The 24,500-nt window shown below is 45.9% G+C and overlaps 1 protein-coding gene across 2 annotated transcripts in view; it reads right to left on the reverse strand.

Annotated features, from left to right (window-relative positions):
* Positions 1–21,054: 21,054 nt before the first annotated feature.
* The window catches only part of VPS8 (VPS8 subunit of CORVET complex), a 251,664-nt gene continuing 248,218 nt past the window's right edge, over positions 21,055–24,500 (reverse strand). For both annotated transcript variants that reach the window (XM_007971871.3, XM_073023385.1), the window contains exon 47: positions 21,055–21,783. In XM_007971871.3, the coding sequence (XP_007970062.3) occupies positions 21,634–21,783 (150 nt within the window). In that variant the 3' untranslated portion in view covers positions 21,055–21,633. The remainder of the gene's footprint in view (positions 21,784–24,500) is intronic.

The following is a 24,500-nucleotide window of genomic DNA, read 5'->3' on the forward strand; positions in this document are numbered from 1 at the left end:
TCAGAGCCCCAGGCCTGTTAGGCTGGACCCAACCCAGCCCCATCCAGCAGCTTAACAGCAGATCCTGCCAGGCTCTAGAGCCAGCTACCCCCATGGCTGAGGCAGAAGGCAGATGACAGGCCCTGCACTTAGGGTCAAGCTCAGGAAAAGACTGAGTGTGTGAGTGCGTGTGGGCGCGTGTGTACCATGTCCCATCTTGCCTATCCTGTTGCCCCCGGAGCTAGAGGCTTGTTCATTCATCAGGCATGTATGCATTCAACAAGGTACTAATGACGTCTACCCCCTGACCCTGCAAAACCATTCCTAAGTTTATACCTGACAAATGGACACCTACGTCCACCAAAAGACAGAAGCAAAAATGCTAACAGGCCAGTGCTGGAAACAACCTCAATTCTCACTAACAACAGAGCAGATGAACTATGGCGCAGCCAGTCAGCGGGATGCTCCTCAGCAATGAGGATGAACAGAATGGATGAGTCACACAGACACGCCACTGAGTGAAAGAAGCCACTTCCCAAGGGGGGCTTGATGTATCACTCAATTGGTACCAAATTCCAAACAGGCGCAACCATCTACACTAGTAGTCAGGGTCGTGGTTCACCTGGGGGGTGTGGTGTGACGGAGGAATCCAGGGGACCTCTGGGTGCTGGTGACACCAGTGTGTTCACACTGCGAGTTAATGTGGTGGTACACATATGGTTTGTGAATATTCTGTTCATCAAAAGTTTACTCGAAAAAGATAGTGACTTAAAGGACAGCAACACAGACTCTGTCTCACCAAGTGCCTGGCATATGCTCGACACTCAGTGAGTAACTATTGACTGTGCTAGGGAAGACATAGGAGTGAGCCAGACACAGTCCTGCCCTCAGGAAGAGTGGAGATGGGAAAACTCGCTTCCTTGGCACAGGTGTGGTGTGTCCCTGGAGCAGGTGGACAAGTGTCAAACTGCCGTTTTCCTTGGGGAAAGCTTCAGAGAGGACCCAGGATGTGGTGTGAGGAGATTGGTGAAAGATGGCCATGGATTGCCCTGAGAGAGGAGGCCCCTGGGATGGGGCCTTTGATCAGCTGGGGCCACCCACTGGGAGCTCAGACTCCCCCCCAACCCCCCAACCGGGGGCCTGGCGTCCGCCCCGCCTCCAGAAGATGGAGCCACAGGAGGCCTTTCCTGCAGCTCTGGGCAAGTCACAGACATCTGACTCTGGAGCTGCATCTTTGGAAAAACATTTTCAGCAAGCAGAGCTGAGTGGAAATACACTGCTTCTAGAAGGATCCCCAAAGCTCTGAATGATTCATTCACTGCAGTGTTCATTGATGGAGGCCCCTGTGGGCTTTCTTTTTCCACAAGTAATATGTGACCTTTGTAAAGCATTTTCCCACACGTTGCTGGGACCTTTGCTGCAGATGAAACATCATTTTTATGGTCTGCATTTTTCAGAGGCCCAGTGCCTTGTTTGGCTCACACAGGGGCCATGATGGGGCTGTGCCTCGCTCTTCCTAACGGGTCACACTGCCCCTCCTGGAGAGCTGGGCGAGTTTCCATCCCCCTGATGGCAGGAAGAAGGGGCAGATGGAGGGGCACCAGGGGCCCTTCCAAGCACCGCCGCCTCCACGCCGCTGGCTAGGGTGTGAAGGCCAAGTTGCCCCACCCTCTCCCACAAACATGCGTCCTGCAGAGCTCTGTGGAATAAAGCGGGACAATCGTGAATCAGAGCAACATTAGTGCTGTAACTTCTGGGTTCCGTAAAGTCAGAACTGACTGGGTACAGGATGGGCCTGTCACCTGCAGGTGACTCCCCACTGATGGGCTCAGCTCAGGCTGTCGCCTCTCCTTCCCTGTCTACCTTCTCAGGGGAGAGGACAGTGACACCTACTCCATGAAGCCCTTCCCCTGCTGATTGAGTCCTCCCTGCCCTGAGCCACCGTGTCAGCCCTGCCGATTCAGCCTCGCCTTCCTTGTGCCCGGCCAGATGCTGAGCAGGGCCTGTCCCCGCTCTGGGCAGACTTCCCTGGGCACACAGCACTTAAGAATGTAGCTGCCTCTGGTGGCTGCAGAGCTCCCTGCTGGCCACAGACTGCTTCCTGTCCTCTGCTTTCTGGAACACTCATCCCAGAGTCTCCCTCCCACTCCTTCCCAGTCCCTGGGGCCAAGACTGGTGTCTGTGTTTGGGTGGGAGAAGTTGGCACCCTGAACTCTTGAGGTCACCTGGATGCTAGAATTCACTGACTCCAACATTCTAAGCTGCTGCTCAATTTCTGCAGGGATCTTCTCTGATTTCTGTGGAGTGGTAACTTGCAAAGAACTTTTCTTTCTATTCCTTTGCTGGGTAAAGAAATGAAAGATTAGATCAGAAGATGGAGGAGTCCAAATTTTAAAAATAGAAAGGAAAAGTTTTACACAGGTTCAGGTCCCTCCCGTGCCCTCAGCAGGCACACCCTCCACGTCACAATGTCTCACGCTGTGTTGTCTGTGCAGGGTGTCACCTCTGTCCCCTCCAGAGGGGAGACCATGTCCGACCTACTCCCTGCTTGTCCCCATTGCAAAGGACAGCGTCCGGCATATACTTGGCACTCAGGAGATTACTGACTAATAGGCCCTGACTGTGGGCCCGAATTCACCAGAGTGGCTGCAGATGCTGCAGTGAGCAGCGGGGAGCACCGGCCTCAGCGGGGATCACCGGCCTCAGTGGGGAGCACCGGCCTCCCCAACACACTTTTTTTTTTTTTTTTAAAAACAGAGTAGGAAGAGGCCAGTCATTTGCTCAAGGATTCCCCGGTCCTCACTCTGGGGATGTGACCACACCTGCATAACCCCAGGGGTCAGCTTCTTTTAGTATGTCACACACTTCAGAGGCTGGGAAAGCAGCTGCAAGAGGACATGCCAGACATGCGGCCCAGGAGAAGCCCTCCAAGGTGGGCGTCCTCCCAGACAACCAGAACCCCCTGCAGGGCACCCTCATCTGGCAGAATCAGCCCCTTCCCATTTGCAGGCCCTTCTCAGCGCCTCTGACTCCCCCACACATAGCACAGATTACACACTGGCCCCTGACAGTGCACTCTAGCGGGCCTCTCACAAGTGCTGCGGGCCGCGTTTCAGGGAAAGCGGACTGTGGATTCCTGCTGCCCTTGGATGGCCCCTGCGCAGCCACACCTCTGAGTGGGCACTGAGCGAGCGTGGGGAGCCACTCCCTGGGAATCTAGGGAGAAGCTTTTAAACACCCTTACACGCAGCCATTCTGTGGGAATACGTGCTTTCCCGTCAGGGCTTTTACTGTTCATTCCAGGTAAATTGGAAGTCGCACACCCCAAGCTCCAAATACAACTCATTAGCTGGCAGGTCTCTGAAGCTAGTTCCTTCTAAAGAAAATGGAGATAATGGCAGCTACCCTCCCGGGTGACTGGGGAGAATAAAGTGGCTGCGCATAGTAGTGTTTGTAGCTGGTGGCTTCATTATAGCCCTTCATTATAGCTTATAAAAGGGGTGTCCAGGCCATTTACACACAGATAGGCCGGGGCGGGGGTGTGTCACCGAGCTGGACAGATAACCACAGTGATTCTCAACCCTGGTGGTTCAGAACCCTCGCCCCGGGCCCTGCCTAGAAACCCATCACGTTGAACAGAGCCTCGACGCACACCCAGAACCTGGCACACGCAGGTCGCAGATGGGGCAGAAGCCTGGGCCAGCCATGGTGTCCAGACGCCACCCCCGCCCACCATCCCTGCCATATGCCCCTGGACCAAGAGTCACATAAGCCGGAAGCTCTGTCAGTGGCCCCAGGTCCTAAAGAAACCACACAGCCTGGCACCGCTCCCGCCAGGAAGGCTCTGAGGCCCCTTCCCCACCTCCACTCACCCTCCCTGGCCCAGTTCTTGATTGATGTTAGGACAGTTAGTCCACGTCACAGAGAAAAGGAACTTGGATGTACTCCACCCATCATGCCCTTCAATAAACCCCAGACTCGAGAGACATGTGCAGACACCTCTAAAAACATGTCTTAGTCTGTTTTGTGCTGCTATAACAAAGTACCTGAGACTGGCCGGCACAGTGGTTCACGCCTGTAATCCCAGCACTTTGGGAGGCTGTGGTGGGTGGATCACCTGAGGTCAGAAGTTCGAGACCAGCCTGACCAACATGGCAAAACCCTGTCTCTACTAAAAATACAAAAATTATCCGGGCATGGTGGTGGGCGCCTGTAATCCCAGCTACTCAGGAGGCTGAGGCAGGAGAATCACGTGAACCCGGGAGGCGGAGGTTGCAGTGAGCTGAGATCACACCACTGCACTCCAGCCTGGGTGACAGAGCAAGAACTGTCTCGAGAATATGTATCTGAGACTAGGTGATTTATAAAGAACAGAAACTCGATTTCTCACAGTTCTGGAAGCTGGGAAGTCCACGATCAAGGTGCCAACAGGTTCAGTTGTCTGGTGAGAGCTGATCTCTGCTTCCAGGATGGCGCCTGGTTGCAGCATCCTCCGGAAGAGGGGATGACCACATCCTCACCGGCAGCAGGCAAGCCGGCTCAATGCTGTGTGCAGCCTCTTTTACGAGGGCCTTATTACCATTCACGAGGGAGGTGCCTTCACACTCTAATCACCGCTTAAAGCCCCCACCTGTTAACACACTGGCTATTAAGTTTCAACACCTGCATTCTGGAGGAGACACATTCAAACCATAGCAACATGAAAACCTGTGCTCGTTTATACCATCTGGAGGAAGGCAATGCTCCTAGCAAGAGGACTTCAGAGTTTTCATATATAAAAAACAAAACCTGGCTGGGCATGGTGGCTCACGCCTGTAATCTCAGCACTTTGGGAGGCCAAGGCAGGTGGATCACCTGAGGTCAGGAGTTTGAGACCAGCCTGGCCAACATGGTGAAACCCCATCTCTACTAAAAATACAAAATTAGCTGGGTGTGCTGATGGGCACCTGTGATCCCAGCTACTCAAGAGGCTGAGGCAGGAGAATTGCTTGAACCCAGGAGGCAGAGGTTGCAGTGAGCCTTGGCACTCTAGCCTGGGCAATACAGTGAGACTTCATCTCAAAAAACAAACAACCTCCCTTTGGATAATAAAATGTAAAAAAAGAAGCAGAATGGAAAGCAGAGGCTATGATGGATTACACCTGGTAAGAGTGAATCTTCACAAAGGTCCAAGCCCAGATTCTCTTCTAAAAGTGCCCGAAATAAATGAACAGAGTTCTATGGAGGTAGGTTCGGACAATACATCCCACCTCAACAAATGTATAACCTGAAAGCAAAGGACCTCTAGGCCTTCTTTTTTTATAAGAACTAAACTATAAAAATCAAAACAAGTGCTGATAGAGCTCTGGGAGCATTTCCTGCTGAATGTGTCCTTCCCCAGCTGGTAGGTGCCTAAGGGCAGGGCTGTGTATGGCTCCCTTTTGTGTTCACAGCAGCCAGCCCACTGTCTTGCCCAAGGGAACGACTGAGCAATCCTGGGGGCTCAAAGGGAAGAAAAAGGCATAGGGGAGAATTCAGTGAAGCTGGAAATTGACAGTAACCATCTTCAGGTGTGATACAGACACATCCACTTGAAACCACCTTTGCAAAAATTGTTAACAGTGAAAAAATTATGGCAGTGTAGAAGATCTCATCTCCCAACCCCCACTTTGCCTTTGGCCTTCAAGCTGCCCTTAATTACTCCTGTGCTTAGGTCAAGCTAACTTTGGAAGATACTTACTTTAGTTTAAATAATAGCCTTTCCTCAATACTTAACTGCCTTTGTACACTCAACTTGGTCTCTCGTTAGCTAATGAGAGGTCACCAGGCTAGGAGGATAGAGGAGCCTGAATTCTGTCTGCTAAGGTGTCGATATAGACCATTGCCAGCCGTTATTCCAGAGGCCACCAGATGGACAACTTCCCCAATTACTCCTGCAGGTAACATCACAATTGTAGAGCCTAAGAATGGCCTTTTGAGATATCTTTTTGGGTTTTTTGCATGTCTAACAAAAAATGGCTCCACATGGACCCACCAACTTCTCCTGTGGCCTTATCCAGAAGCCAGCCACTTGACTCAGCATGGAGGACCGTTTCCCACACCCCTATGATAGCACCCCCAACCAGTCATCAGCAAGCACCTGTTGGCTAGCTATCCCCACGCCTTCCCGCAAACTACTTCAGAAAAACCCGAGCCTCCAGATGCTCAGGGAGACTGATTTGAGTAATAGTAAAACTCCAGTCTCCTGTTCAGCTGGCTCTCAGTGAATTAAAGCCTTTATTGCAATTCCCCTGTCTTGATAAATCAGCTCTCTCTGGGAAAGGGGCAGGAAGAACCCACTGGGTGGTTACACATGCAAAGATTCTCTGTCAGGTGTACTGGTTCGTTCTTGCACTGCTATAAAACACCTGAGACTGGGGATGTATAAAGAGGTTTAACTGGCTCGTGAGTCTGCAGGCTGTACAGAAAGCATGACACCATCTACTCAGCTTCTGGGAAGGCCTCAGGAAACTTACAATCAAGGTGGAGGATGAAGGCGGAGCCAGAACTTCACATGGCTGGAGCAGGAGGAAGACAGAGGTGGGGAGGTGCTACACACTTTTTTTTTTTGAGATGGAGACTCGCTCTGCTGCCCAGGCTGGAGTGCAGTGGCACCATCATGGCCCACTATAACCTTCCCCTCCCCGGTTCAATTGATCCTCCTGCTTCAGCCTCCTGGGTAGCTGGGACTATAGGCACACACTACCATGCACAGCTAATTTTTTTTTTTTGAGACAGATTCTCCCTTTGTTCCCCAGGCTGGAGTGCAATGGCGCCATCTCGGCTCACTGCAACCTCCACCTCCTGGGTTCATGTGATTCTCCTGCCTCAGCCTCCCGAGTTGCTGGGATCACAGGTGCCCACAACCATGCCTGGCTGATTTTTGTATTTTTAGGAAAGATGGGGTTTCACCATGTTGGCCAGGCTTGTCTTGAACTCCTGACCTCAGGTGATCCCCCTTCCTTGGCCTCCCAAAATGCTGGGATTACAGGCATGAGCCACTGCACCTGGCCAGTGCTACACACTTTTAAGCAACCATATCTTGTGAAACTCACTCACTATACAGTACCAAGGGGGAGTGGGGGATGGTGTTAACCCATTCATGAGAGCTCCACCACTGGGATCCAATCACCTCCCACCAGTCCCCTCCTCTAACACTGCGGATTACAATTTGAGATGAGATTTGGGTGGGGACAGATCCAAAGCATATCACCAGGTACAAAGGAGAAGCAAAGCTGTGATGGACTGCTGTTTTTTGGACAACTCAAATGCCCTCCCCTCTCCCATCAGTGAACTTATCCAGGGATCATCTTCTCCTCATCACAGGGGGCAGGAGGGGAGGAGAATGTTCAGACCAGTTACCTGCCTTCCCCAAATGGTAATATGAAGTCTTCCCAGATCTTCCTCATCACCCATCACAGCCAAGTGGTGGGCATGTGACCTAGAAACCCAGCTGGAGCTCCCTGGGGCTGGAGCAAGGCAGGTGGAGCTGCTTGTTCCCACATCCTGGGCCTGGCTCCTAGCCTGCTCTGTGATCCTTCAAGTTCCCAAGGCAATATCAGCAGAGCCAGGTGCTATTGCTGATTCTAAAGATAGTTCCAGGCCGGGCGCGGTGGCTCAACCCTGTAATCCCAGCACTTTGGGAGGCCGAGACGGGCGAATCACGAGGTCAGGAGATCGAGACCATCTTGGCTAACACGGTGAAACCCTGTCTCTACTAAAAAATACAAAAAACTAGCCGGGCGAGGTGGCAGGCGCCTGTAGTCCCAGCTACTTGGGAGGCTGAGGCAGGAGAATGGCGTGAACCCGGGAGGTGGAGCTTGCAGTGAGCTGAGATCCCGCCACTGCACTCCAGCCTGGGCGACAGAGCGAGACTCTGTCTCAAAAACAAAAACAAACAAACAAAAAAAGATAGTTCCAGATAAGAGACTTTGCCCCCAAGGACCTGCTAGTAGAACGTGCGCTAAGTGCCAGAAGATGGGACAGGGTCAGGTTTCCCAATGGCAAGAACGGGCTCAGCTCAGGCCTGCCACATCCCCAGGGCCTAGCACTGCCCAGCTCTCGAGCCTGTGTCTCATCTACCATCAGATGAGATGAGAGGGCTCTTCAAACCCAATCCAGAGTAGATTCTTAGGAAGGCATGACCTGAATGTAAAAATGCTGCAATGTACTCAATTGTGCTGTGACTTGAATGACAACTAAAGGAACTCTTGGGGACTGATAAAATAGGAAAGGGGCTGAGGAAGAATGATTTGTTGGTGTGTGCTGGTCCTGGTTTGAACAGAGGTCCTGATAACCCCATAAACTGCCTTGATTTATTTTTTAAATGGACAAGTACAATTTTACCTATGTATGGCACACATCATGGTGTTTTGATATCTGTACACATTGTGGGATGGCTACATCGAGCTATTTAAATGTATTACCTCATATACTTATATTTTTGTAGTAAAAACAATTAAAATCTACTCCTTTTACAATTTTCAAATATACAATATATTACTAACTGCAATCACCATAATACATGATAGATCTCAACTTATTCCTCCTAAATGAAATCTTGTGTCCTTTGACCAACATCTCCCCAACCTCCCAGCCTCCAGTAACCACCATTTCACTCTTTGTTTCTGAGTTTGATGTTTTTACATTCCCTGTATGTGACATCATGCAGCATTTATTTTTCTTTGGCTAGCTTATTTCACTTAGCCTAATGTCCTCCAGCTTCATCCATGATGTCACAAATGACAGGATTTGCTGCTGCCTTTTTTTTTTTTTTTTTTTTTTTTTTTTGAGACAGAGTCTCGCTCTGTCACCCAGGCTGGAGTGCAGTGGTGCGATCTTGGCTCAGTGCAAGCTCCATCTCCAGGGTTCATGCCATTTTCCTGCCTCAGTCTCCCAAGTAGCTGGGACTACAGGCACATGCCGCCACACCTGGCTAATTTTTTGTATTTTTAGTAGAGATGGGGTTTCACCATGTTAGCCAGGATGGTCTCGATCTCCTGACCTCGTGATCTGCCTGCCTTGGCCTCCAAAAGTGCAATTTGCTTCTTTTTAAAGGCTGAGTAGTAGTCCTTTGTGGATATAGACTGCATTTTCCTCATCCATTCATCTGTTGGTGGTCACCGAGGCTGACTCCTTTTCTTTGGTATTAAGAATGCTGCTGCAGTGAACATGGGAATGCAGACAGCTCTGTGACATATCGATTTCATTTCCTTTGGATATATTCCCTGTTGTGAGATTGCTGGATCATATGGCAGTTCTATTTTTAATTTTGCAAGGAACCTCCATACTCTTTTCCATAATGCCCATACTGATTTACACTCCTATCAACAGTGTACAGGGATTCCTTTTTGTGTCCTCACCAACACTTACTCTCTTATCTTCTTGATAATAGGCATTCTGACAGGTGTGAGGTGGTATCTCATTGTGGTTTTGATTTGCATTTCCCTGATGAGTGATGTTGAGCATTTTTTCCATACATCTGCTAGCCACTTGTATGTCTTTTCTGAGAAATCTTTAGTCAGGTCCTTTGCACATTTTGAAAACTGAGTTATTTTCTTGCTACTGAGTTCGTTAGATATTTTGGATATGAGCCCCTTATCAGATGTATGGTTTGCAAATATTTCCCCCCATTCCATAGGCTGTCTCTTCACACTGTTGTTTCCTTTACAGCACTGAAACTTTTTAGTTTGATGTAATCCTATTTGTATTTTTGCCTTTGTTGCCAATGCTACTTTTAGGATATTAAAAAAATCTTTGCTCAGACCAATGTCATGGAGTTTTTCACCTATGTTTTCTTCTGATAGGTGTTTATTTTTTGAGACAGGGTCTCACTCTGTTGCCCAGGCTAGAGTGCAGTGACGTGATCATGGTTCATTGCAGCCTCAACCTCTCAGGCTCAAACAATCCTCCCATCTCAGCCTCCCTAGTAGCTGGGACTATAGGTGCACACCATCACACCCAGCTGAATTTTTTTGTATTACTTGTTGTTGGGAACAGGACCCCCCAAAATCTGGCCATAAACTGGCCCCAAAACTGGCCATAAATAAAATCTCTGCTGCACTGTGACATATTCATGATGGCCATAATACCCACACTGGAAGGTTGTGGTTCCGCCCAGGGCGGAAAACCGCTTAAAGGCATTCTTAAGCCACAAACAATAGCATGAGCGATCTGTGCCTTAAGGACATGCTCCTGCTGCAGTTAACTAGCCCAACCTATTCCTTTATTTTGGCCCATCCCTTTGTTTCCCATAAAGGATACTTTTAGTTAATCCCGTTTCCCATAAGGGATACTTTTGGTTAATTTAATATCTATAGAAACAATGCTAATGACTGGCTTGCTGTTAATAAATACATGGGTAAATCTCTGTTCAGGGCTCTCAGTTCTGAAAGCTGTGAGACCCCTGATTTTCCACTTCACACCTCTGTATTTCTATGTGTGTGTCTTTAATTCCTCTAGCACCGCAGGGTTAGGGTCTCCCCATCCAAGCTGGTCTCGGCAACTTGTACAGACAGGGCTTCACCATTTTGCCCAGGATGGTCTCAAAGTCCTGGACTCAAGTGATCCACTTGCCTCGGCCTCCCAAAGTGCTGGGATTACAGGTGTGAGCCACTGCACCTGGCCTCTTCTGGTAGTTTTATAGTTTCAGGTCTTACATTTAAAATTTGAATACAGTTTGGTTGATTTTTGTATGTGGTGTGAGATGAAGGTCTAATTTTATTCTTCTGCATGTGGATATTCAGTTTTTCCAGCAACATTTATTGAAGATATTGTCATTTCCCCACTGTGTGTTCTTGGCATTTTTGTTGAAAATCAATTGACTGTAAATGCGTGGATTTATTTCTGGGCTCTCCGTCCTGTTCCATTGGTCTATGTCTGTTTTTGTGCCAGTACCATACTGATTTGTTATAGCTTTGTAGTTAGTTTTCAAATCAGGTAGTGTGATGCCTAGAGCTTTGTTTTCTTTTCCCCTAGGAAGCAAACAATATTGTGTATTGCTACACAATAAATTACTCCCAAACTCTGTTGCTTAAAATAACAATAAACATGTATTATCTCATACAGCTTTCAGAATTCTGGAATTTGGGAACATCTTAGCTGAGTGATTCTGGCTCAGAACCTCTCTCATGAGATTCCAGTCAAGCTGTTAACTGGGGCACCAGTCACTTAGATGTTTGATTGGGACTGCAGGATCTGCTTCCAAGTGTACTTGTAGTTGTTGGCAAGAAGCTTCGGTTTTTCCCTTATGGGCCTGTACACTGGGTTGCTCACAAAATGGCAGCTGGCTTCCTTCTGAGTGAGTTAAGAAGAGGAGGGAGGGAGAGAGGGGGAGGGAGGGGGAGGTGGGGGAGGCAGAAAGAGATTGAGAGAGAGAGAGAGAGAGAGAGAGAGAGAGAGCAAAGCACTAGCAGATGCACAACCCATATGAAAGTTGTAATCTTTTTAAAAAAAATTTCAATTGACATATAATTATACACATTGATGGAGTACTGTATTAATCCCTTCTCAAACTGCTATAAAGAACTATCTGAGACTGGCTAATTTATGAAGAAAAGAGGTTTAATTGGCTCACAGTTCCACAGGCTGGGAGGCCTCAAGAAACTTACAATCATGGCGGAAGGGCTAAGGGGAAGCAGGCAACTTCTTCACATGGTTGCAGGAGAGAGAGATCAAAGGGGGAGGTGATACACACTTAAACAGATCTTGTGAGAACTCACTCACTATCACAAGAACAGCGAGAGGGAAATCCACCCCCATGATCCAATTACCTCCTGCCAGGTCCCTCCCCCAACACTGGGGATTACAATTCAACATGAGATTTGAGTGGGGACACAGAGCCAAATCATATCATTCTGCTCCTGGCCCCTCCCAAATCTCATGTCCTTCTCACATTTCGAAACCAATCATGCTTTCCCAACAGTCCCCCAAAGTCTTAACTCATTCCAGCATTAACTCAGAAGTCCAAGTCCAAAGTCTCATTTGAGTCAAGGCAAGTCCCTTCCGCCTATGATCCTTTAAAATAAACAAGTTAGTTACTTCCAAGATACAGCAGGAGTGCAGACATTAGGTAAATGCTCCCATCAAAAAGGAGGAATTGGCCAAAACAAAGGGGCTACAGGCCCCATGAAAGCCCAAAACCCAACAGGCAGTCATTAAATCTTAAAGCTCCAAAACAATCTCCTTTGACTCCATGTCTCATATCCAAGACACACTGATGCAAGGGGTGGGCGCTTATGGCCTTGGGCAGCTCCACCCCTGTGGCTGCTTTTGTGGGCTGGTATTGAGTACCTGTGGCTTTTCCAGATGATGTAAGCTGTTGGTGGATCTACCATTCTGGGGTCTGGAGGATGGTGGCCTTCTTCTCACAGCTCCAGTAGTCAGTACCCCAGTGGGGACTCTGTGTGGGGGCTCCAACCCCATATTTCCCCTCTCTACTGCCCCAGTAGAGGTTCTCCATGAGGGCCTCACCCCTGCAACAGACTTCTGCCTGAACATCCAAGTGTTTCCATATATCCTCTGATATCTAGGTGGAGGGTCCTAAGCCTCAACTCTTGACTTCTGCACACCCACAGGCCCAATACCACATGGAAGATGCCAAGGCTTGGGGCTTGAACCCTCTGAAGAAACAGCCCAAGCTGTACCTTGGCCCCTTTTAGCCATGGCTGGAGCAGCTGGGATGCAGGGCACCATGTCCTGAGGCCGCACAGAGCAGGAGTCCCTGGGCCTGGCTCTGGAAACCATTTTTCCCTCCTAGGCCTCCAGGCCTGTGATGGGAGGGGCTGCTGTGAAGGTCTCTGAAATGCCCTAGATACATTTTCCCTATTGTCTTGGCTATTAACTTCAGTTCCTCTTTACTTATGCAAATTTCTGCAGCTGGCTTGAATTTCTCTCCAGAAAATGGGTTTTTCTTTTCCACCACATGGTCAGGCTGCAAATTTTCCAAACTTTTATGCTTTGCTTCCCTTTTAAATGCAAGCTATTTTTGGTTATGCAAATGAGAACAGGCATTTAGAAGCAACCAGTCCACATTTTGAACACTATGCTGTTTACAAATTTCTTCTGCCAGATACCCTAAATCATCTCTCTCAAGTTCAAAGTTCCACAGATACCTAGGACACAGTGCTGCCAGTCTCTTTGCTAAAGCACAGAAAGTCACTTTTGAGGTGACCTTTGCTCCAGTTCCCAGTAAGTTCCACATCTCCATCTGAGACCACTTAGCCTGGATTTCATTGTCTATATCACTATCAGCATTTTGGTCAAAACCATTCAACAAGTCTCTAGGAAATTCCAAACTTTCCCTCATCTTCCTTTCTTCTTCTGAGCCCTCTAAACTGTTCCAACCTCTGTCTGTTACCTAATTCCAAAGTTCCTTCCACATTTTCAGGTATCTTTATAGCAATGCCCCACTTCTCCAGTACCAATTTTCTGTATTAGTCTGTTCTCACATTGCTATAAAGAACTACCTGAGACTGGGTACTTTATGAAAAAAAGAAGTTTAATTGACTCACAGTTCTGCAGGCTTTACAGGAAGCATGGCTGGGAAGCCTCAGGAAACTTATGATCATGGCAGAAGGGCAAAGGGGAAGCAAGCAACTTCCTCACATGGCGGCAGGAGAGAGCGTGAACAGGGAAGTGCTACACACTTTTAAACAACCAGATCTTGTGAGAACTATCACAACAGCAAGGGGGGAATCCGTGCCCATGATGCAGTAACCTCCCGCCACGTCCTTCCCCCAACACTGGGGATTACAATTCAACATGAGATTTGGGTGGGGAAACAGAGCTAAACCATATCAGGTACATAGTAATATTTCAATACATATAATGTGCAATGATCTAATCAGGGTAATTAGCATAAGCATCATCTCAAACATTTATCATTTCTTTGTTTTGGGAACATCCAATATCCTTCTTGTAGCTATCTGAGACTATATTATTAACTATAGTCATCCTACAGTGGTGCTGAACACTAGAAATTTTTCCTCCTGTTATTTATTTTGTATCCTTTAAAAAAATCTCTCCCTAGTCCCCTCTTCCCCCTACCCTTCCCAGTCTCTGGTATTTTCTGTTCTACTTTTTACTTCTATGAGATCAACTTTTTTAGCTTCCACATATGAGTGAGAACATGCAGTGTTAAACATTCTGTTCCTGGCTTATTTCACTTAACATAATGTCTTCTAGCTCCATCTGTGTTGCTGTAAATCACAGGATTTCATTCTTTTTCATGGTTAATATTCCATTGTGCATATATACCACATTTTCTTTATCCATTCATCTGTTGTTGGACATCTAAGGTTGATTTCATATCTTGGCTATTGCTAATAATGCTGCAATAAACATCGGGGTGCAGATGTCTCTTCAATATACTGATTTCCTTTCCTTTGGATAAGTGCCACATTGTGGGATTGCAGGATCATACGATAGTTCTATTTGTAATTTTTGAGGAAGCTCTATACTGTTCTCCATAGTGGCTGTGCTAGTTTACAACCCCACCAACAGTATATAAGAGTTCCCTTTTCTCCACATCTTTCCTTGCCAGTATTTTATATTTTTTGTCTTTTTGATCATAGCAATCCTGGAGTGACATGATACCACACTGTGGTTTTGATTTGCATTTCCCTGATCATTAGTGATATTGAGCATTTCATCATCTATCTGTGGCTATAGATGTCTTTTGAGAAAACCCTGTTCACATTATTTGCTCATTACAAAAATTTTTTTTTTTCTGTTGATATGTTTGAGTTTCTTGTATATTCTTTATTTACTTTCTTTTCTTCTTTGTCTCTCTCTCTCTTTCTCTTTTTCTTTTTCTTTTTTTTTTTTTTGATGCAGGGCCTCACCGTGTCACCCAGGCTGGAGTGCAGTGGCATGCATGATCATGGTCCACTGCAGCCTCAACCTTCTAGGCTCAGGTGATCTGCCCACCTCAGCCTTCTGAATAGCTGGGATTGCAGGAGCACACCACAATGCCTGGATAACTTTTTGTATTTTTTTTGTAGAGACAGGGTTTCACCATATTGGTCTCAAAATCCTGGACTCAAGTGATCTACCCACCTCAGCCTCCCAAAGTGCCAGGATTACAGGTGTCAGCCACTACGCCTGGCCTGTATATTCTGGATATAGATATTAAACTCCTGTTGGATGAACAGTTGGCAAATATTTTCTTCCATTCTGTAGGCTGTCTTTTCACTCTCTTGATTTTTTCCTTTGCTGTGCAAAAACTTTTTAGTTTGAAATAATCCTATTTATTTTTGCTTTTGTTGCCTGTGAGTCATAAAATCTATTCTCAGATCAATGTCCTGAAGTGTTTCTCCTATGTTTTCTTCTAGTAGTTTTATAGTTTTGGGTCTTACATTTGGGTCTTTGATCCGTTTTGAGTTGACTTTTGTATAGAGGGGTGGGGTCTAGTTTCTTTCTTCTACATACGACTATCCAGTTTTCCCAGCACCATTTACCAAAGAGGGTGTCCTTCCCAATAAGTGTATGTGGTGTCTTTGTCAAAAATCAGTTGGCTGCATATACATGGATTGATTTCTAGGTTCTCTATTCAGTCTATGTGTATTCTTATGCCGGTGCCATGGTGTTTTGGTTACTATAGCTTTGTAGAATATTCTGAAGTCTGGTAGTGTGAGTCCCCAACTTTGTTCTTTTTGCATAGAATTGCTTTGGCTATTCAGGGTCTTTTGTGTCCCATACACATATTAAGATTTTTTTTTTTCTATTTCAACGAAGAATGACATTGGTATTTTGATAGGGCCTGCATTGAATCTGTAGATTGCTTTGGGTAATATGGTCATTTTAGAAATGTTAATTCTTGTAGTCCATGATCATGGGATGTCTATTTGTGTCTTCTCCAACTTCTTTTCTTTTTCTTTTTTCTCTGTATCTTTCTTCCTTCCTTCCTTTTACTTTTTTTGTTTTTTCTTTCTTTCTTTTTTTTCGTTTTCCCCCCCGATACAAGGTCTGGCTCTATCACCCAGGCTGGAGTGCAGCGGTGCCATCTCAGCTCACTACAATCTCCACCTCCTGGGCTTAAGCCATCCTCCCACCTCTGCCTCCCTTTTAGCTGGGACAACAGGGGTATGCCACCATGCCTGGCTAATTTTTGTGTTTTTGGTAGAAATTAGGTTTTGCCATTTGCCCAGGCTGGTCTTAAACTTGTGAGCTCAAGTGATCCTCCCACCTCGGCCTCCCAAAGTGCTGGGATTACAGACATGAGCCACCACTGCACCTGACCTCCAATTTCTTTAATCAGTGTTTTCTAGTTTTCCTTGTAGAGACCTGTCACCTCCTTGGTTAAATTTATTCCTAGATTGTTTTTATTTTTTGTAGCTGTTGTAAATGGAATTGTCCTGATTTATTTTTCAGCTAGTTTGTTATTGGTGTAGAGAAACACTACTGATTTTTGCTGTTGATTTTGTATCCTGCAACTTTACTGAATTCATTTATCAGTTCTATGAGTTTTTTTTGCTAGTCTTTAGGTTTTTCTATTTATAAGATTGTGTTGTCTGCAAAGAGTGACAATTTGACTTCCTCTTTTCTCTTGCCTGACTGCTCTGGATAGGACTTCCATACTATGTTGAATAAGAGTAGTAAGAGTAGGCATCCCTGTCTTGTTCCATTTCTTGGAGGAAAAGCTTTCAGTCTTTCCTTGTTCAGTATGATGTTAGCTGTGAATCTGTCATACACGTCCTTAATTGTGTTGAGGTACTTTCTTTCTATACCTAACCTATTGAGAGTTTTTTTTTTTTTTTTTTTTTTTTTTTTTTTTTATCATGAAGGGATACTGAATTTCATCAAATGATTTTTCTGCAGGTATTGAGATGATCATATAGTTTTTGTCTTTCATGCTATTGATGTCACATATCATGTTTATTGATCGGCATATGCTGAGCCATCCTTGTATTCCTGTGATACATCCCACTTGATCATGGTGTATTATCTTTATAATCTTTTTGATGTATTGTTGGATTTAATTTTTTTTTTTTTTTTTTTTTTTTTTTTTTTTTTGAGACAGAATCTCACTCTGTCACCCAGGCTGGAGTGCAGTGGTGCAGTCTTGGCTCACTGTAACTTCCACCTCTCAGGTTCAAGCGATTCTCCTGCTTCAGCCTCCCAAGTAGATGGGACTACAGGCATGCGCCATTATGCCCAGCTAATTTTTGTATTTTTAGTAGAGACAGGGTTTCACCATGTTGGCCAGGCTGGTCTCGAACTCCTGACCTCAGACAATCCACCTGTGTTGGCCTCCCAAAGTGCTGGGATTACAGGCATGAGCCACCATGCCCAGCCTACTTAACTAGTATTTTGTTGAGGATATTTGCAGCTATGTTCATGAGGGATATTGGCCTATAATTTTCTTTTTATAGAGTCCTTGCTGGTTTTGGTGTGAGGTTTAGGCTGGCTTTATGAGTTAGGAAGAGTTTCCTCCACTTCAATTTTTGGTAATAGTTTGAAAAGAATTGGTACTAATTATTTTATAAATGGTAGGTAGAACTCAGTGGAGAAGCCATTTGGTTCTCGACTTCCCTTTGTTGGGACACTTAAATTACTGATACAATCTAATTATTTATTATTGTTCTGTTTGGGTTTTCTATTTCTTCATGATTTAGTCTTGGTAGGTGGTATACGTGTCTTGGAATTTATCTATTTTTCCTAGGCTATCCGATTTGTTCACGTATGCTTGTCCACAGTCATCTATTATGATCCTTCTTACAGCTGTAATGTCTTATCTTTCATTTCTGATTTTGAGTCTTCTTGTTTTTAGTCTAGTTAAAGGTTTATTGATTTTGTTTATCCTTCCAAAAAACCAACTCTTGGCCAGGCACAGTGGTCCACACCTGTAATCTCAATACTTTGGGAGGCCGAGGTGGGAGGATCACTTGAGCCAGGAGTTTTTTGAGACCAGCCTGGGTAACACAGTGAGACCCTGCCTCATCCAAAATGAAACAAAACAAAACAAAAAACAGTAGCTGGGCATGGTAGCATGCCCCTGTAGTTCTAGCTGCTTGGGAGGCTGAGGGAGGATCGCTTGAGCCCAGAAGGGAGAGGCTGCAGTGAGCAGTGATTGTGCCACTGCACTCCAGTCTGGGTGACAAAGCAAGAGCCTGTCTCAAACAAAACCCTCTTAATTTCACTGATTTTTTAAAATTATTTTTCTAGTTCTAGTCTCTATTTCATTTATTTCTGCTTTGATATTATTTTCTTCCTTTAATTAACTCTAGGCTTAGTCTGTTCTTTTTATAGTCCCTTAAGTTGCTATGCCAATAGGTTATTTGGAGTTTTTCTTTTTTCTTGATGTAGGACTTCATTGCTATAAACTTTCCTCTTAGAACTGCTTTTGCCCCACATACCATAAATGATATTTTTATGGGATGTTTCCATCTTCATTTGTCTCCAGATATTTTTAAATTTTCCTATTTCTTCTTTGACCCATTGGTTGTTTAGGAACATGTTGTTTAATTTCCACAGATTTCTGAATTTCTTAAAATTCCTATTACTGATTTCTAGTTTCATACCATTGTGGTCAGAAAAAATATGTTATGATTTTCAATCTTAAATTTGTTAAGACTTGCTTTGTGGCCTAAATATGGTCTATCCAGGAGAATGTTCAATGTGCACTTGAGAAAAATGTGTATTCTCATGCTGTTGAATGGAATGTTCTGTGTATGTTTGTTAGGTCCATTTGGTCTAATGTGTTATTCAAGTCCAGTGTTTACTGATTCTGTCTGGAAAATGTATCCCTTGTTGAAGTCCCCTATTACTGTATTTCAGTTTCTCTCTTCAGATCTATTAATATTTGCTTTATAGATTTGGGTGCTCTGATAATGGATGCATATATATTTACAACTGTTATATGTTCTTCATGAATCCATCCCTTTATTATTATATAACTTTGTCTCACTTGACAGTTTTTGGCTTAAAGTCTATTTTATCGAAGTACAGCTACTCCTGCTCTCTTTTGGTTTCCTTTGCACAGAGTATCTTTTTCCATCTTTAATTTTCAAGCTACGTGTCTTTAAAGGTGAATTAAGTCTCTTTTAGGTGGCATATAGTTGGATCTTATGTTTAATCCAATCAGCCACTCTCTTTTGATTGGCAAATCTAATCTATTCACATTCAAGGTAATTATTGATAGGTAAGGACTTATCACTGCAATTTTGTTCATTGTTTTGTAGATCCTTTGTTCCTTTCTTCCTCTCTTGCTTTCTTTCTGATTAGATGATTTTCTCTAATGGTATACTTTTATTCCTTGCTTTTTATCTACCTAATTTCTTATTTTGTGGTTACCATGAAGCTTACATAAATCATCTTATTTATTTGTTTGAGATGGAATCTCGCTCTGTACCCCAGGCTGGAGTGCAGTGGCACGATCTCGGCTCACTGCAACCCTTGCCTCCCAGGTCCTGGTTCAAGCGATTCTTCTGCCGCAGTCTCCCAAGTAGTTGGGATTACAGGCACGCACCACCATTCCCAGCTAATTTTTGTATTTTTAGTAGAGACAGGGTTTCACCATTTGGCCAGGCTGGTATTGAACTCCTGACCTCATGATCCGCCCTCCTTGGCCTCCCAAAGTGCTAGGATTACAAGCGTGAGCCACCGCGCCCGGCCAACATCTTAGTTTGTAACAGGCTATTTTAAATTTATTACAACTTTATTTTGATTGCATAAAGTTCTGCTTTTACTTCACCCCTCCCACATACCTTTCATGTTTTTGATGCCACAATTTACATTTTTATACTGAATACTCCTTTTGCCTTAGTTCTTTACACTATAAAAGAAGAAGGGGAATAACTGAGTTTTGCTTTGAGAATATCAAGTTCCTTTGGCCTTAATTTTAGGCTCAATGAGAAATCTTTTGATACATAACTTGGGGCAGGAAGCATCACTGGCTCTGGAATCACAGCTCCGAATTCCGCCTGCTCTGCTAGCTCTTCGGTATGATACCTTGGTGAAATTACTTATCACCTCTGAGCCTCGCTTTCTCACCTGTAAACGGCTTGAGACTGTCATATAGCTGTGGCAGGCATCCAAACAGTGATGACTTAATGGTTTAACCACTTCCCTCAATTTTATATCCTGGCACCTTCATCAGGAAGCAGTACCCTTGTAGCCCAGGTCTTGGGAGAAGTTATATAATAAAAGCTAAGCTTGCATTTCTGGGGTATTTGCCATGTGCCTGAATGGCACACAGCAAACATTTACATGTATTGTTTCATCTTCGTAACAGTTCTGTTTATAAAGAAACAGAGGATTAGAGAGGTTAACTGATTGTTGATTATAGGTAGTACATGGCAGAAACAAGATCTATTTTCTATTTAAGGGTTAAAAATTTGTATTGGCCAGGTGCAGTGGCTCATGCCTGTAATTCCAGCACTTTGGGAGGCTAAGGCAGGTGGATAACCTGAGATCAGGAATTTGAGCCCAGCCTGGCCAACATGGTGAAACCCTATCTCTACTAAAAATTAAAAAATTAGCTGGGCGTGGTGGGTGGGCGTAATCCCAGCTACTTGGGAGGCTGAGGCAAGAGAATCACTTGAACCTGGGAGGCGGAGGTTGCAGTGAGCCGAGACAGCACCACTGCACTCTAGCCTGAGCAGCAAGAGTGAAATTCTGTCTCAAAAAATAAAACAAAATAATAAAAAAAAAATTGTATCTAGTTTATGTATCTATTTCCTGTGGGTTTGGTTAGTACCAGTCCATGAGAGCCTAATCATTCCAGTGCACTGAGAAAAGGATCATCTGAGTATGTAAGGTGGAAACCTAGGTCTCTGGGTGTGGTGACCTCCTGTGGTGGTTGGTTCAATGATACATGAAGTCCCATAGCCAAAAACTGAGTTAAGTACTATTCTCATTGGCAGCCCAGCCCCTATCACAGGAGCATTTGGGTGGCTGGGCTGCTCTGAATAGAGCTGACGATGGAGCTGCTTATCTGAATTAAGGAGGGTTGTCATAGTCAGGATGCCTGACTTCGAGCTAATAAAATTGTGACAACAGGGCTCTAAATGTCCTCCATGACTTGACAGACTGAGCCAGCCAGCCAGGAGACCTGCAGAACTTAAACACAGAGCATTTATTGTTAGAAAGGGCAAGTCTTATACTCAAATAGGTTTCAACACGAACACATTAAAAGGGAGATGGCCCTGGCCGCCACAGTGTCTCTGCTCTCTCCAAGGCATGTTTCAGTTATACTGCAGCCTGGCCAACCACTGTTCCCTGTAGAAGTTGAAGTTCCTCTGTATTATCCAGCAGCTGGAGGAGACGGAGTACAGCAGACTCTGGAATGCCATTTGTGTGAGTTCCATCTACTTTCTAGGCTTCAGGGGAAATGGAAAAAGTCCCAATAGGCAAAATGTGTTTCCTAAAAAGCTGGACAGAGGTATGTGACATTCCTTTGCTTAACAGGCAAAACAAAATCAACGAGTCTGGTGAACTGACGCCATGAAAATGTGGAGAAGACTGGGAGTCTACGCTGGGAATGGTGCTGTGGACGCTCTGGGCACAGGATCCCAATTTGGAACCTCTTCTCAGAAGCGTGGGAGGCGGTGGAGGCCAAGCCCACCAGAGGCGGGGTCTCTCTCCAGCGGCCTTGGGATCATCTCTGGTTCTCCTGGGCTAGGCTCCATGGAGTCATCAATCCTCAGTCACAGGTGGGGGAATGAGCTGCAGCTGGAAGTTCTCATTCTGGAAGATGCTGTTGAAAGCAGGAGCACTCTGCGAGCCACTGAATGGCCTATAGCTCTCGCTGCTGCGATTCTGGGAGAGTTCCGTGAGAAGAGCCAGCTGCAAAGGAAGGACACACATCAGCTAAGGTTTGGGGGGAGCAGAGGGAAGAGGGGCTCCTGAATCCACTGCTTCAGGTACATGAGAGACAGTGCTACGTTGCAGGAGTAGTAACATGCACGGTCTGGATCTTAGGTCCATATATCACAAACTAGCAGTGTGACTTTGGGGAAGTTCACTTCATTTTTTAGGGCCTTAATTTCCTCATTCAATAATGAGACTGGACTGGTTCGCTCCCAAGGACACACAAACTGTGCTCTCCCTGGCACTGGAGAGCTCTCCCACCCCGGGCTGGCCCTGTGCTGAGGGCTCCTCCAGCTGCCCCTGCTCCCGCCCTTCTCTCCCTGTGGACGTGCCCTGTGCTGAGGAGCTTGTTCTCAGCTCTGCTCATTCCAGGCTCTCCACCTTGGTGCACTCTCCTTGGGGGTGAATGACTAATTATGACCACTGACTCTGACCTCTCTTCTGCCAACTCAAACTCAGGGGCTCCAGAGTGGAACCCCTGGATTCTACCTTCTCCTTCAAGTGAGTCCTCCCTGCTCCCAGCTTCCTTATTCCCACCAATGACATCAGCAGTACCCTCGTTCTGTCAGTGGCTCAATTCTGGAAGACCTGTTGAGGAGGATAGAAGGGTAGGAGGAGACGCTAATTTCGGCCTGTTGGGATGCCAGCGCTCTGCCCCTCAGGGGGACCATCCCTTTCACCTAAAGAGGTTTTCTGCAAAAGCAGGGAGCTGGCAGCCTGGCTCTTGAGGTACCCCTGAAGGTCAGAGGAGACAAGAATTCTACACCCAAGGTCCTTAGACTTCCTGACTGATTAGGGTCTTTGCCTGTTGCTTCCCAGAACATTGTGAGTTAACTTCCACCCCACAAGCCCAGGTCAATACGGTCCCTAATAACAGCAGTTGGGACCTGTGGGACGGGCCACCATGTCCCACTACCAATACTCTAAGGGACCCTGTGCAGGCTCACATGGAGGCCAGTGAAAGCCTGGCCCATAGAGAGCTCACAGCTGAGACAAACGGGCCATCAGACTCCTCAGGGCAGCCCTGTCTGTGTCTACTAAACACGCCAGGAGTCCGAGGGGATGTCTAACAGCCTCTTGTGACTGCATCAAGTGTCTTTCCATGATAGGCACTTTGCTAGGTCCTTGACGTGTGTTATTTCTCATCCTTCACAACATACCTCTGGGGCAGAAACCCTGCGGCCTGACAAGTGACTTGCCCTCAGTCACCAGCAGTGAGTAGCGATGTGGGATTCACCCGCCAGGCACCATGTCTTTGAGGTGCCCTCCGACCTCTGGCAAAGGGTTTTTCCCTCACAGGCAACGTTGGCACAAGCTCACATGTGTCCATGTGTCACTTCTGTGGAAAACTCAGTACCAGTGGCTGTGGTAACTGGGAAGACATCTAAAGGCCCCTAAGTTCTAAGTGTCAATTTATCACAAGTAATCCAGGTCCTGGCCAGAGACACATGTATGGTGTCATTTACAACTCAGTAACTCTGACTCAAGCTCTAACTGCAAGTTACTGAGTAGGCCCACTCAAGCAATACGCCAGGGGCCAAGAGATGTCCCTTGCTCTGTCCGAGTCCACTTTGTGCCACTTCCTTTCTTCCATAATCCTCTCAGTTTCCCATCGGCCTGCAACGTTCTCTGCAATGACTGTTATGTACGATGCCTTGAACAGAATGGGCAACAGATGCTCAACTCAATGCTTTCACATTCTGACACTGTGAGGTGGGAAGATCAATTGCAAATATATATATATATTTATATATAATATTTATATTTATATTTATATATAAATATATAAATATATATTTATATATAAATAATATAAATAATATAAATAATATATATTTATATAAATAAATATATATATATATATTTCCCAGGAAAAGAGATATTTTTGTGTTCTACTTTGGTAACTTTGTGATCTGGAAATCAATGAGCCCTAAATCAGAGCTCAACAGTTTGAAGCAGAACAACCTCCTTGGAAGGCCCCAGAAACCCAACTCTTGGGGCAGAGCTTGGCTGAGGCTGGAAAGGGATGGGGGTGAGGCCAGTTCAATAAAGCTGCTGGACTGCATCCAAGAGACCCCTGGAGAAGCTTCCTGGAATAACAACCTCTGCCCAGACCAACTCTCAAAGAAGGAACACCACTTTTTTCTCCGGCTGCCAAGTAACCTAGTAGGTTCTGCCTAAGAATGGGGAGTGCGTGAAGGGGGCCCAGGTAGAGAAGCAGAGAACACAGCAGTTTGTACAAGCTTGAGATAAGCTCAGAAACAAATGGGACCAGCTAGAATTGAGGTGTGATCTGGGGAGTGGAGAAGATGTTAGGGTTTGGACTCATTCTTTAGGTGGTGGAGATCCAGAATGTGTCGTAAACAAGGGCATGACACATTTGGGTTTAGAAAGGGTGGCCAGGCAGCAGCATGGAGAAGGGACAGAAGGGTTTCTAGCCAATCAGAAGACCTGCAGTGGCCTCTGTGAATGATGAGGCGGCCCCACTGGGGGTAGTGGCAAAAGGGGATTAGCAGAGAAGATCCCACAGGATGTCCCCAGTTGGGTGGAAGGAAGGGGAGGCGTGAGCCTAGTGCTGCCAGGTCTCCGCTCTGGGTGGCTGGAAGACAGAGATGTCGTTCCTGAGGCAGGCACCAGGTGCGAAGAATAGGTCGACAAAGCGATGAGTATGCTTCTCAAGTGCCTGGGGGACA

This window comes from Chlorocebus sabaeus, chromosome 15 (genome assembly GCF_047675955.1).
Source record: "Chlorocebus sabaeus isolate Y175 chromosome 15, mChlSab1.0.hap1, whole genome shotgun sequence".
In the NCBI taxonomy this organism is placed as follows: Eukaryota; Metazoa; Chordata; class Mammalia; order Primates; family Cercopithecidae; genus Chlorocebus; species Chlorocebus sabaeus.